Here is a 13,545-nt window from a genome sequence, read left to right on the forward strand (position 1 = left end):
GTATCACATTGGAGGATGTAATTAATTGTACGAAGTAATTCATTCTATGATTTCAAAGGGTGCCATTAAAAAACAGTACATGAGGGCCCTTTAATGCTTCAGGCTCTTTCTCCTGAGTGTGGACGGTGAATGAATTACTCTGCTGTGTGGCTTTTCTAGAACATTCCAGCATCGGGCAATCGGACGTCGCTGTATGCCAGGTGGCAGCTGGGACAGTTCTCTTTTAATCTGGCTCTGTGGCTCCGGTTCACTGCCATAACAGTCTGCCACATGGTGTAGGGGACTATGGAAAATGCAGCAGTGTTTCCCTAAGGCCATGTAGGATATGTGCTTGGAGAGTGTCTGATCATAGATGCTGGCCACAAGTGTGCGAATGAATGAGCCAATAGTATTATAAGATTACATAAGTGCTGAAAAATTAGGGCACCATTAGAGAAAATGTGGCAAAATTGAGAGAGACAGACTTTCAGTGCTCCGCCTTTAATTTTCTGATCTCTAAAAAGCAGGAAAGTGCTGTGAATCACAGACTGCAAATATTTTAAGACAACTACTGTAAGTACTATAAGTATATTTAAGTATTACTGTAGCTTTTTCTTATTAGAAAAACGCTGCACATGCGACCATGATGCATATCGTGAATACTGCTGTTTTTTTCTCTGTGATCAAAAAGGAGTTTAAAAAATGCTCATTGTCATGACGTCTATCAAACGCAAAAGTGATGTGATCCTAAAGTGACTGCACCCCCTGGCTCGCACCCCTGGCTCAAATTCTTCCACTATAAATCAGTTACAACCTTCAGAGTCTTTGTGAGTTTTTTTAATACATGCAACTAAGAGAAGGAAGACAGATTTAGGAGAAAAGAAAAAACAAGAAATATTTTTTTAGTAAATAGGTTTGTGTTTAAAACCTTAAGCCTAAAACCTTAGGTTTGTAAAATGCACAATATTTTCATTTAAACCATTTACTCAAACCAAAAGGGCTGAATTAATATGAAAATATTCAAAACCAAGATTCTGAAACTTCAAGGTAAAAATTTTATTTCTGTCACTCACTTTAACAGCAAGTTTCTTGAAAGCTTTTAGTTTTAAATGCATTGTAAAACATTGTCCTATTATTATTCATTAATGTGCACATATCTCCCAAGTCCCTTGATAATTACTGTAGAACTCTATTTTCATGCAAGCACAGGCGAATCTTAACAACTTAGCCTAATGACTCGTAATCTGTTTGGGCATACGCCAATTGATTTTTTCGTGTTCTCGCCCAGCTGCTATTTTCAAGGGCAGAGGAGAAAATGCCTGTGATGATGTGGGCTGGGAGGTGAAACAGGGTTTGTGGCATCTAAGATCTGCTAGCAAGGAGATTGCACTAAAAACACAGCCTACTGGGACTCGGGGGGCAAAGACACAAGCTGTAAATGTTTTTTCCTGATAGTGGTATGAGTTATGGTCAAAAATGTATATCACAGTACAGTTTTCTATCACAGTACAGCATTTTTATGGTATAATGATTTGATCTATAAAGTCAAAGGAATTACAAAGAAAATATTATTCATAAAAATCATGTTCATTTACTTTTAATCTTCTATTTCTTTGAAATTAGCTTCTCTCCTGCTTACATTGGTTATTATCAAATGATACTATTTCTTGAATGATTCTTTTAGAATCAGAGGATATGTCCTCTGCAACTTTCATAGAGACAAATTCATTGCAACCACAGAACACCATCCTTACAGTCCACACACACTTCTTATACACTTATATAAACACATGTTGACATTATTTTTGGCTTATCACACAAACGTGATTAGTGACTAAACATTCTGGTTGGAAAAGTAGGAGAGTAAACAACTGAAATAAAGGCAGCGTGAATGATTTCCAAATGCCGAGTGATGGCGTGCTGTGTTTGTTGTCACATGCAACCAGAAATCATGTTATTTTGTTGAGTCTTTTGCTCTCACACCTCATCCTGTAAGAATGATGTCCAATTCACATATTTTTCTCATGTCAAAGTCTTTCATACTGATATAATATGGACAAAAATCCATATGTCAAACAGAGTTTAGCACCAATCAACCAACCTTTTTTTGACTAAGCAAAGCTATAATAATCTTGCAAATCGTTCAATTTTCTCACAACTTGGGTTTGCGGTAGTACACTATCAGTACCACCACCCTCAAAATGTACATGCTGCTTCAAACGACTTATCAATGTTATAATCAAACTGTGCTAAGGCTGAAACGATTCCTTGAGTAACTTGAGTAATTCGAATACAAAATAGTCAATTTAACTATACACGGAGCATTGTGTTTCCCCACGGACTATTATTACTAGCGCACCACCTGGTAAACTCTGGAGCACTCTGGACATGTAAACACAGGAGATGCTGCAGAATTAAAAAAATGGTGGAATGGAACAAGGGCCGAGTAGAAGATTTAAAAGGAACACTGTTTCCACCACGTTAAAAAAAGTTTGCCTAATTCCGAGAAATTCCCAGATTTCAAGCTAGTCAGGCAGCGTCACCCACTCTGTAGTACCAAAAACCTTTACACATTAAAAATTAAATAAGATACAATCAATAGAATCGCATGGTATCAAACTAAGCCTCTGATCCCTGGAGAGAACTCTGTCTAACAATCAGCTCTGGAGGAGACGGAACAAGATGAAGCAGAGGAGCCTTGTTCATACACCAACAGCTTCAAACTTCAGGCCCACATGTTCATCAGTGGATGCACCAAAAATGTTGGATGTTTACAAGACATAAAGTCGCAATTGCGAGAAAAACTTAAATATGTGTTTTATAAAATACATTTTGATGATTTTATTAAAAAATACAAACATGTTTATGCATGTTGTCAAAATGTTATTGTAGCAGAACATGTCTTAATTATAGTTTAGCCATTATTATGCTATAGGTAATCAATTCATTTCATTTTTATTTGTATAGCGCTTTAACAATGAACATTGTCTCAAAGCAGCTTTACACAGATAATGCTGTGAAAAAAATTTATATGCTCTTTATAAGTGTAAGTTTGTCTTGTCTTGTCTTGAACAGTGTTTGAGGCAGGTCTCTTGTCTGAGTTGACAAGGAATTAATAAAATGTACAGAACATCTAACTAGTGTTTATTAAACTTTAATATTTGACCCACAAATGCTCTTTACTGCTTCCAACATTGTGAACATAAAATATCAATGTAAGAGATGGTGAAGTAGAACATTACTGAAATATATACTATATATATATATATATATATATATATATATATATATATATATATATATATAAATAATATATCAATAATATAAACGATTTCAGGTATTACACATGCATTTTTCTATCCTATTGCAAAAAGACTCAATAATTTGTAAGGTTTGTCAATATCCAGAAATCCAGCCCATGAATTTAGAACGACTTTAACAAGCGCATTGGTGTGTGTGTGTGTGTGTGTGTGTGTGTGTGTGTGTGTGTGTGTGTGTGTGTGTGTGTGCGTGTATATGTGTGTGTGAGACAAATATCCAATAAAACGACACAAATATCAATCAAATTGTGTTACTTTTCCTGTGCTATGCATTTCATCATTAATATGCATACTTTATTTCTATGCTCTGATCAGCCATATCAAGTGTCTGTACTCATTATTATCTGTCTTGCATTATTATTACCCTTCAAACTTTTAGCTTTATGTTGGTTAATTACACAGTATTGCTCATCTAGTAAGTCATTTCAGGGTGACCTTTCCAGCCTTTCTCTGCCTTTGACTTGGTCATTATAAGGCCTGAAATACCTTTACATTAAATGGTCAATATGATCAACATGATGGTCGAAATCATTATAATATTTAGTGCTAAATCATTGTTGCCAGCAGGATTAGTACAATTACTGAGACAGGGGAAAAATGTAAAAAAACACTAAAACAGTGCTCTCGAGCTGCTGGAAAGACTGTAATAGACTGCTTTCATGTCCCATTTGACAACGGTTCTGAGCATGTACTTACTACATCGTCACAGATTGGTCATGTGTCATTACGTCATGACCTTAGTCACAAAAGAATATCTGACTTCAAAGACTAAAGCAAGAAAGTCAAACAAACCATTCAAGATTTATATTCAACCTGTTAGCCTTCGCCACAGCTTTTGGGACTCACGGCTGAAAATGCCCTCCTAAATTTAAATGTTAACAGTTCCTGATAAAAGTGGGCTACAGACACAGTTTAAATATATTTGAAAACAAGACACTTTGAGCTTTACTGTAACAGAAAGTTATAAATGATGAAGTACCGTGAATATAAATTTTCCTGAATTGAAAATTGTTACTCTTTATATATAAATACATGAAATCTGTAAGGCAGTAATCCAGAAAATGTAAAGGGTTAAAAGCCACATGTTTAATAAGTATATATTTCAAATTTTATGAAGATTTCTATGGAAAATTTGATTCCTACAAACATTTATCCGAGACTATGTCTGATCATTTTCTCCCTCCCCCTGTTTGAGACACACCTGCTAAACTCAGGTGGCCATTCATACTCTATTCATACAGTCTGCATATACATTAATGACTGACCATTAAAGGCTATTTTTATACATGTTTGGCTATTGATATTGATTTGGCATTAATGTTGATGGCTAGGTAGTCAGACAAGCTATTGTTTTAAGGTTTTTGCCCCAAGAATATTTTTCACACCACTGCTTCGTGCAAATCTCCAACAAAACAACTTTTTTGACTGTCCATTTTTTTCTTAGTTTTCTTTTATTTTGGCTTTTTTTTTTTTTTTTATAACTGGCTGGAAATAAAAGGTTTGAAAAAGTGGTGCATAATAAAAACTTGGACACCTGCTTAAAGAGTGGAGTGGTGTGTGGTCTTATTTGTTTTGTAACACTATATTCTACCAGCCATTTTTTTTACCAGCAAGATTTATGCGAAATTTATTCCGAAACATGTACTAACAATACACCAATCAGTACTTTGACGTAAACAAAAGAATAACCATCTAAATTACAACACTATTGTTTGGGCGGAGCAAAAATGCTTTACAGCATGTTGTTCAGTGGACCCTTATCTTTCCTAATAAACCGGGATTAGCAGCAGTGGATGTGTTTGTGACTCGTTATTACAATAAATGTGTAAGTCTTGCATTTATTTTATGCATGTTGTTTGTGTGTACTGCTTGCACAAATAAAGCAAATACTTTCTTATTCACTTTCTATTGAAAAACAGTGATCTAAAATCGCTACTTGAGACCTAGACCTTTAGAAAGATGTATAGTTAGTCATGGTTACTCTTGTCTCTTTTTATTTAATCTATTGCTAAACATTAACACCTCATCATAGATTACTCTACGTATATTGTGGTATTTGACTTGATTATTACCAACCTGTAATGCTGGGTAATGGCAATGTGTAATGGGTTTTGCATTAAAACTTAAAGTTAAATTGGGCAGGGTGTGTTTTTGGTGTGTTCAACAACTGGTCTGTTTTTTGCTAGCAAACATTGTTTTATAGATGGAATTATATCTACCTATGAAGTTATTGGTAAAGGTATAAACAATTAAGTTTTTGAAAACACTTTTTTAAACTGAGGGACCTGTCTCTGGCAAAACCACATACTCAAACTAAAGAAAAATGTTTTTCATGCAAGCATTATTACTATGTAAACATAATTCTAGGGAACTTAGTGTGGGGTTTGGAACACAGCCATGTACACTCCTTGATTTGCCACTTTCATCAGAATAACATGTTACAAAATGTTGTGCCCTTGATTGCTTCCAATAACATGTTTACCACGGCTGCCTAAAATTACATCTTGTCACTTTCACATCACCAAAATATTTTCCTAAGAGCAGGTTTTCTTAGGAGGTGGTATTCTGGTCAAGTGTGAAATTGCATTTAGTTGCAGAGATTTGAAATCGTAAAGCAAAATGATGATAAATCTGGAACGCTTTTAGATCTTTAACGTACGCAATGGAAATACAAAGTGATTCATGATGTGTTCAGGTTCCAACATTTTTTTAAGTGCAGACTGCTAGCAGGTCAGAAAGGAATTAAAATAAATGACAACATGCAGTCTGGAACAACATGGCATAAGAAATGATATCAGGAAGAATAGTGTGTGTGGCTTAAATAATTTAATATATACTCTATATTAAAATCCAAATCCAATCCGAGAGGGAAATGTGTGTTTAAATAAGCATTTTATTCATAATTTTAAAAAAGGCTTTAAATTAGAATATAATAGATAAATGCATTAAAAACATTAAATACATTAAACCTTTTCCTTAAATCCCAGTTGCATTCCTCTGTAGTGCTATTAAATAGTTTTATTACATCATTAAAATTAAACCTAGCTTAGGTTTTTATATCCTGACATCTGAATGTATGAGATATCATTCCATGAAATATAAAAAAAAAAATTTGTCATTAATTCTAGAGAATAGGTACAGTTTTGATTGTACTTCTTACCTTAGATAAGACTGATAACATCTTAGAGTTAACAGACCTCAACAACTGTATTGTATTGTATTCAACTCAGGCAATATCAGAAGGTTTTTTTGTTCAGAATTTTAGATAACTAGATTAACATGCAAAAATATTTCCACAAAAATTGTGTCTGTAAATCTAATTCTTTATGATAATGTGAAAAAGTAGCACTGATCGTTTGGACTACATAGTGAGCCGTTTCTACAACTAACACTAATTTATCAGTCTACCCAATACCAGGCTTACGTGCTGAACGACAGACTGATAAAATTAGAGTGTACCTTAACTGTGTAAAGTAATCTAAATTCAATTAATTACATCCGATTGATAACATGCTTTCTGAGAGTGCAGCCATATTTGGGAAAAATAACACATTCAAATGCATTTGCTCCAATATTGACTATTGACACATGGGCAAGGTTAGCATCTGAAGCCTCTCGCCAAATGTCATCATTGATTTTTCACCTGCGTGTGATTGCCATTCCATGACAGAATATCTTGTGGCATATTATAAACATTTCAGGAAACCCCACCATCTTCTATTCGATTACTCGGTTGAATTCTTCCATTAAGTCACCATACACCCACCATACTTTGACACTCCATGATTTTACAGCCCTTTAGCAGAATGGTTGGGTTTTACAGGAACAGCTCGAAAACATTAGCCTAAACTGTCCATCTAAAGGTCAAAGCACTTGGACCATAGACTAATATAACCCACTAAAAACAATAAAGACTGATGATGCACATGTTAAACACATTACTTCCTGAGGGAATGGTGTGGTTCTTAATTGAATTCATGTAGTCTAACTGGCCCTTTTTACTCATCGTGAAATATTGTTTTCAAGAAACATTCAACATATAGTGTATGCTGTTACACAACACGTCATAGTGAATTTTGGATTGAAAAGGCTCAGATGTATTAGGGTTGCAAGGTCATCCAAAAATGATTTTTTTTTCTTAGTGCTAGTGATGGCTCATACCCCGGGGTCATGTATTTGGATGTGAAAAACATAAAACGCCGAAACAGCACCACTTTCTATATATGGACTAAAAATAAACAGAAATGACAATGCATTGGACTTTTGCTCCCAAATAAAGATTTTGGTGAAATCGATATAAACATTAAACCCATTACAGTAATTTATATTAAATTTGGCATTAAAGTCATCAGTCAGAGCATTTTAGGCTTCTTTATATTGATAGGCGTGCATGTGTGGACCACTTTATTTAAGACCTGTATACCCAAATATCCTTGTTTTTGGGACATTTTAACTCATTAGTCCTCGCCAGTGTCAGGATCAAGGTCAAAGTAGTTCTGAATGATTGCTAAGTCATTGGTGGGCACCATGCAAACATACAATGGCACATTTGTTCACACATGTAGCATTGTTTTAGAACCAAAACCCATATAGACACCGGAAGAAAACTGTCACTATGGCATCAATAAATCTTACTATTAGTATTAGTAGTAATAAGAGTAAAGGTAGTAGAGAAATACGTACTCAAACTAATTCATTTTATTAGAACAAAGCAATTTTTTCAAATGTTTGTGAAAATCTAAAAAATGATGGGGGTTTTTTTTGGACTTACACTTTCTCATTTCCTTGAATAGTGCCAATATATGTGGAGCTGATGGCACAATGTTTTTTCACAGTGAAAGTGTGAAAATTCTACCCTGGGATGCTCACCAAAAGTACTATCTGATTCTGAAAAATGAACTATGGTACATGTCACTATTTAGGGAGGTTTTGTTGAAAGCTTTAAGGTTTAAAGGAATTTCCCAGAAGCAGAGGTTACCTCCGGCTGTGCAACAATATGTTCTAAAGCTGAGATTCAGGTTCTATGCCTGCTTCATTTTTACAGGCAATGTCTTTAACTATTTTATTTAATTTTTTGTGTGTGTGTGTGCACTATATATTTGCCTGAAAGTTCTTCTGTGTTTGGGGTCAATGTCTATGGCTGATACCACTTCAAAGGGTGCATTAGCTGAACTTCTTTTCGTTCCAACTAATACTGAAGCCATGCTCCAGGAATTGCAATGTTAAAGGAGAAATAAGAAGAGAGATTGTTAGATTGTAGAAAAAATGTATCCCTATACACCTTATGATTTGATGTGCAGTTAATAATACAGCACTGATAATATTCCTTTTTGCATGAGCAGTGGTCTGTTTTATTATTGACTTGGCTCCAATGCCAATGTACTACTCACAGTTGGACAATAAGCTAGCACAGCAAGCTTCAATATAATGTCAGTTAATTAGGCTTTGAGGTCCATCCACCTAATTACATTATGAAATGATTGGACTTAAACTGCTTCCTGGACTGTGGCATGTACTCTTTATACTCTGCACTAAAGCATATGTTTCCAGCAACCTTGAGATGTCTGTTATAGCAGATCAATATCTCGTGTGACACCGAGATAAAAGACTGAAGAAATTATGCTATGGTTTTTGCAACCGCAATAGCTGTAAGTCTGACCATTAGAGAGGACCAGTGGTAATCTCTGTTTTTGATTACCTAGCAAATATTTTTTTAAGACTGCACTAAATACAGATCCTGCAAATAAATAAACTAAACAAGCTAAAAAAAATGGTAATAATAATGATGTTAATAGCATAATTACATTCAGCATATTTGATAAATGATTGCACCACAACGGTTTATTTTTATATATATTATTATATTATATTATTATATTTATATATTATATATATATACACATAATAAATAAATATATATATATATATATATATATATACATAATAAATAAATATATATATATATTTATTTATTTATTTATTTATTTATTTATTTATTTATATGTATATATAAAATTTGCCATAGTGGTGCAATCATTTACACACACACACACACACACACACACACACACACACACACACACACACACACACACACATATATATATATATATATATATATATATATATATATATATATAGTTGTGTGTGTGTGTGTGTGTGTGTGTGTGTGTGTGTGTCATCTATTTATGAGGGCACATTTCAAATTTTTCTTATAGCAGCACTTTGTGAGATTCAATAAAATGTCTAAAGATTTCTTATGTGGGGGAAGTTTGGAGAAAATTTGGAAATAAGAGGAACAATTAATTAAATATAGCTTTATTTTATTGCATTTACAATATGGTCATTAGCTACTGCGTGACAGTGATCAGCTAACAGCAGTTGTTTAATCAAGCTAGCTGATTAGCTAGCTAAGTAATTTTCAACCTAAAAAACCCTTAAGCTACAAACTTTCAATATCAAGTGTAAGATGATAAACAAAGAAATAAAACCATCAGCACTAATTATAACTATTTCACGTTTGCTTCAGCAAATTTGTTAAGGTATAACAATTTTAAATCAATAACCTGACATTAGCTGGGTGTTGTGTTTAACTACTTCAGTTCTAACACTTCAAATAAATAATGGCATAATCAGTATGATAATGTACATGTTATGTGCTAGGGTTAGTACTTATCTCCACTGGCAGTTTACCACAGCAAGCAAACAATACCAGGAAGGTACAGACAACAGAGCTAGTACATACAACAGAGAGGGCAACAATCTATGCGACTTCCTTCTAAGCTATATTTTTCTTAGTAATATCTCTACATTCATTTAATAATAGGACATAGGAAAATTTTTTCCATTTTTGTGCATTAAACAGTAAATCAAATTGTAACATTAAACCAAATTAAATTTCAGTTAAATTCAGAGTCACTGCACCATTGGTGGATTAGACCATGGTATTATTCAAGTCAACCTTTCAGATTTGTCACTTAACCGCTTTATACCTAATGTAGATAGAATTGAAAAAAAAAAACCCTCAAATTTAAATGTTCTTGTAGAGTCACAGGCTGCCGTTGCTGAAATCATTGGTTGTGTGTCACGCACATATGTATAAAGTAAAGTCCCGTTGCTCTGCAATTTGCTAGTGTGGATGTATAATTACAGATAGTCAACCAAGCTATGAGAAACTACAGATGATGGCTGCAGACAGCTAATATGACTTAAGCATGAGTAGTTTAGATTGTCAATATTGCCAATGCCAGAAAAGCAAATGTGAAAAAAATGTGATTTCTTTTTACTATGCAAATGCATTTGTACGAATAAAATTACCTCGATATTTTAGACACGCACACCCACAAACACACACAAACACAGTAAATTGCTTCACACAACAAATGCATATTGATATTATTTTGAAGTGTTTCTGTTATTTAAATTTTCATAGTGTCTTACAATACTAAAGTTTAGTTCCCACGGACAGAATATTATACTACGATCTATATGTCTTTTTTCACTGCCACACCTTTAGTATGCCATCTAGAGTTACCGATCTTTAAACCTTCTAATTATATACTTATTAGTACCTTCTATTATAGTTCTGCAAGCATTGAATTTTGGACTTTGCATGTCTAACACTGTCAGTGTTGTATATTATATTATATCAGTGATAGTGAACTGATCTCAAGAGGGCCAAAACCCAAATTACTATCTGATTATGATCTCTAAAAGGCTTGAGGCTGCTCGTGGTAAATGGATAATGAGAGGAGCAGTTTCACCAAACACTCTAAGTAACCACTAAGAAGCCGAGATGACGCTGACATTCCACATTAGTGTTTCCTAAAACACAGATAAGAGAGTGTAGCACAATGATAATTGGGAGTCTCTAAAAGGTCTGAACAGCTTTTTGAGATGTATAAATTCCGAAGGAGAGTACAGTCTCATTGGCAGACCATTCAACAAATCTCTGAGGAGCGTTTTTCCGACATTTTCATATGATTTGATGAATCATCGGGCGTTCGTATCGTCTAATATGATGAATATGCAGCTTTTAGAAATGTCACATTTTTCTCCTGAATACATGCTGATTAAGTTGCTTTTCATGAGGCTAAATTAGACTTAAGTGGTGTTTTAGCTAATAGTCTGTCATGGCGGAATAATTTCTGCAGCTACTAGTTAATAAAAGGTGAGTCCAACACAGGTGCAAAACAACTTTATTTATTTATTTCTTTTTCCATCATGCTCACATGATGCCATGCTGTTTATAAGCACTGTGAAACACATTTCTATGCAGTGCTTGCAATCTATTGCATCCTTGATGATCATGTACTGGCCCAGACCGATAATGTTAATTAAGAATACTGGTGGTACAATTTGAGAAGAGCTTTGCTAAAGTTCTCACTCCTTCCAGGATCTGCAAGAATGTACTTTATATATAGTCAACATGCCAACAGTGAGAAGCATCCCAAACTATAACTTATGCCATTTGATTTGTCAGGTAGATGACTACATTTGCGTTTTTTCCTCCACATAAATAGAAGACAGTTCAATCTGCTGAACTTGGGTGCCATGCTGTTAGTCCTCCACAGCACTCATGCACACACAGAGACACTGAGACACAGAGACACATGCAGCCCAAAACCCAGTGTGAGCTCGCGCATGGTTTCAGGCTCCACACATCAACCTGCTGTCTCCTGTTTAAATAAGCTCACGCGAACACACACACACGGTGCGGTTCGAGTTTCTACACCGTGCAGATAAATATAAACTCCAAACAAAGCACGGTGAGTGGGAATTCAACACTCATCAGAGGGGTTTTAGAGGTGCAGCGACCGAAAAATCCTGAATGTGATGTGCGCGTAACACGAATGGCATCATAAAGCGCAAAAGAACCGTGCGTGTGTGTGTGTGTTTTATATACAATTTCAAATAAAAAAATAAAAAAATTCAACTCTGTATTCTGCATTGGGAAAGTCTGCGATTAAGACCAGAAAACCAACAACAACAAAAAAAAAAAAAGCAAATCAATGTCACCTCCCGCGGCTTCGCAGGTAACCTGTTAGTCTCCTATGCAGAGTCGCCACGCATTAAGCAGCGGTCTAAGTTTTTATCATAGTGCGTAAGGCACGCGCACACGCACGCACGCACCCCTCCCTTTGCCTTGCGGTCTTACCTTCCTCAGCAGCGGCTGATCTCGGCGCGTGGACGTGTGAGAATACATCCCCGAGTCCGCACAGGAGCGCAGCGGCGAGCAGCAGATGGGACATGGTGGCCGAGTGAAGGCTAACGCCGCCGCACTTCACCGCCACTGAAGTCCGAGTGCAGCCCTCCGGGTGTAGGCGATGAGCGAAAATTTTGTGCTGCGTGTGTGTGTGTGTGCGCGCGAGCGCGATCGTGCGTGCGTGTGTATAACGCGGTGTAACGTGCCCTTCCTCGCACACTCTCACACTCCTCGCGCCTGGACTCTGCGCGCACTACGCGAGAGCGCGCGCGACACCACGGAGTGAGAGAGAGAAAAAGAGAGAGAGAGAGAGAGAGAGAGAGAGAGAGAGATGCACTCACGGATAGATTAGACTGCTGCGACACCTCTATATGGCGAGCTGTTGTAGTGATGTGGCCTCTCGAGACGAAAAAAAAGAAAGAAAACACACACCGATCTCCGACTCTGTGCTCAGTGACACTGATGCAGTGAACAGCACTAAACATTTCAATAAGAACTGCAACGAGCCACAGAGATTTAATTATACTTCAATCTGAAGCCTGAATTCAAACCGGAAGCGAAGCTCATTTATAAATTAGGTACTTGCACATCAGAATTCAACAAGACTATCTACTAAACACACACACACACACACACACACAAAAGGAAAAGAACTGTAGCTTAATACATGCTTGAATTATAATTGGAAGTAATCAGATGAAAGCATATACTCGTTTTTATTTGTATAAAGAAATATAGCTTATAACTTACTTCTTAAAGAATTAAGAACTCTTTATTCACCACAAGCTATTGACATATTTACAAAACGAATATCTTATTATTTAAAAAAAAAATCAAAGATGTGATGCAGTATATCTATATATGAAAGTAAAAATATAATATATAAATATATATATATATATATATATATATATATATATATATATATATATATATATATATATATATATATATATATATATTAACTATTGGTGTTGGCAGTGGTGATCATTTATTAGTTATTTGGAACAATGTTATTCAGTGATTGGTTTTTTGGGGATC

At 35.3% G+C, this 13,545-nt stretch overlaps 1 protein-coding gene across 11 annotated transcripts in view; it reads right to left on the reverse strand.

The window, feature by feature from the left end:
• lrp1bb (low density lipoprotein receptor-related protein 1Bb) overlaps window positions 1–13,277 on the reverse strand; it is a 281,217-nt gene extending 267,940 nt beyond the window's left edge. For 3 of the 11 annotated variants that reach the window (XR_006925103.1, XR_006925102.1, XR_006925104.1), the window contains exon 1: window positions 12,457–13,277. Coding sequence is in view for 7 of the 11 variants with exons in the window: in XM_046844639.1 (XP_046700595.1) it covers window positions 12,457–12,550 (94 nt within the window). In the remaining 4 variants the exon portion in view is untranslated. The remainder of the gene's footprint in view (window positions 1–12,456) is intronic. The other 8 variants (XR_006925101.1, XM_046844644.1, XM_046844638.1 and 5 more) reach the window with 6 other exon arrangements.
• Between the last annotated feature and the right edge of the window lie 268 nt (window positions 13,278–13,545).

This window comes from Silurus meridionalis, chromosome 3, assembly GCF_014805685.1.
Source record: "Silurus meridionalis isolate SWU-2019-XX chromosome 3, ASM1480568v1, whole genome shotgun sequence".
Taxonomy (NCBI): Eukaryota; Metazoa; Chordata; class Actinopteri; order Siluriformes; family Siluridae; genus Silurus; species Silurus meridionalis.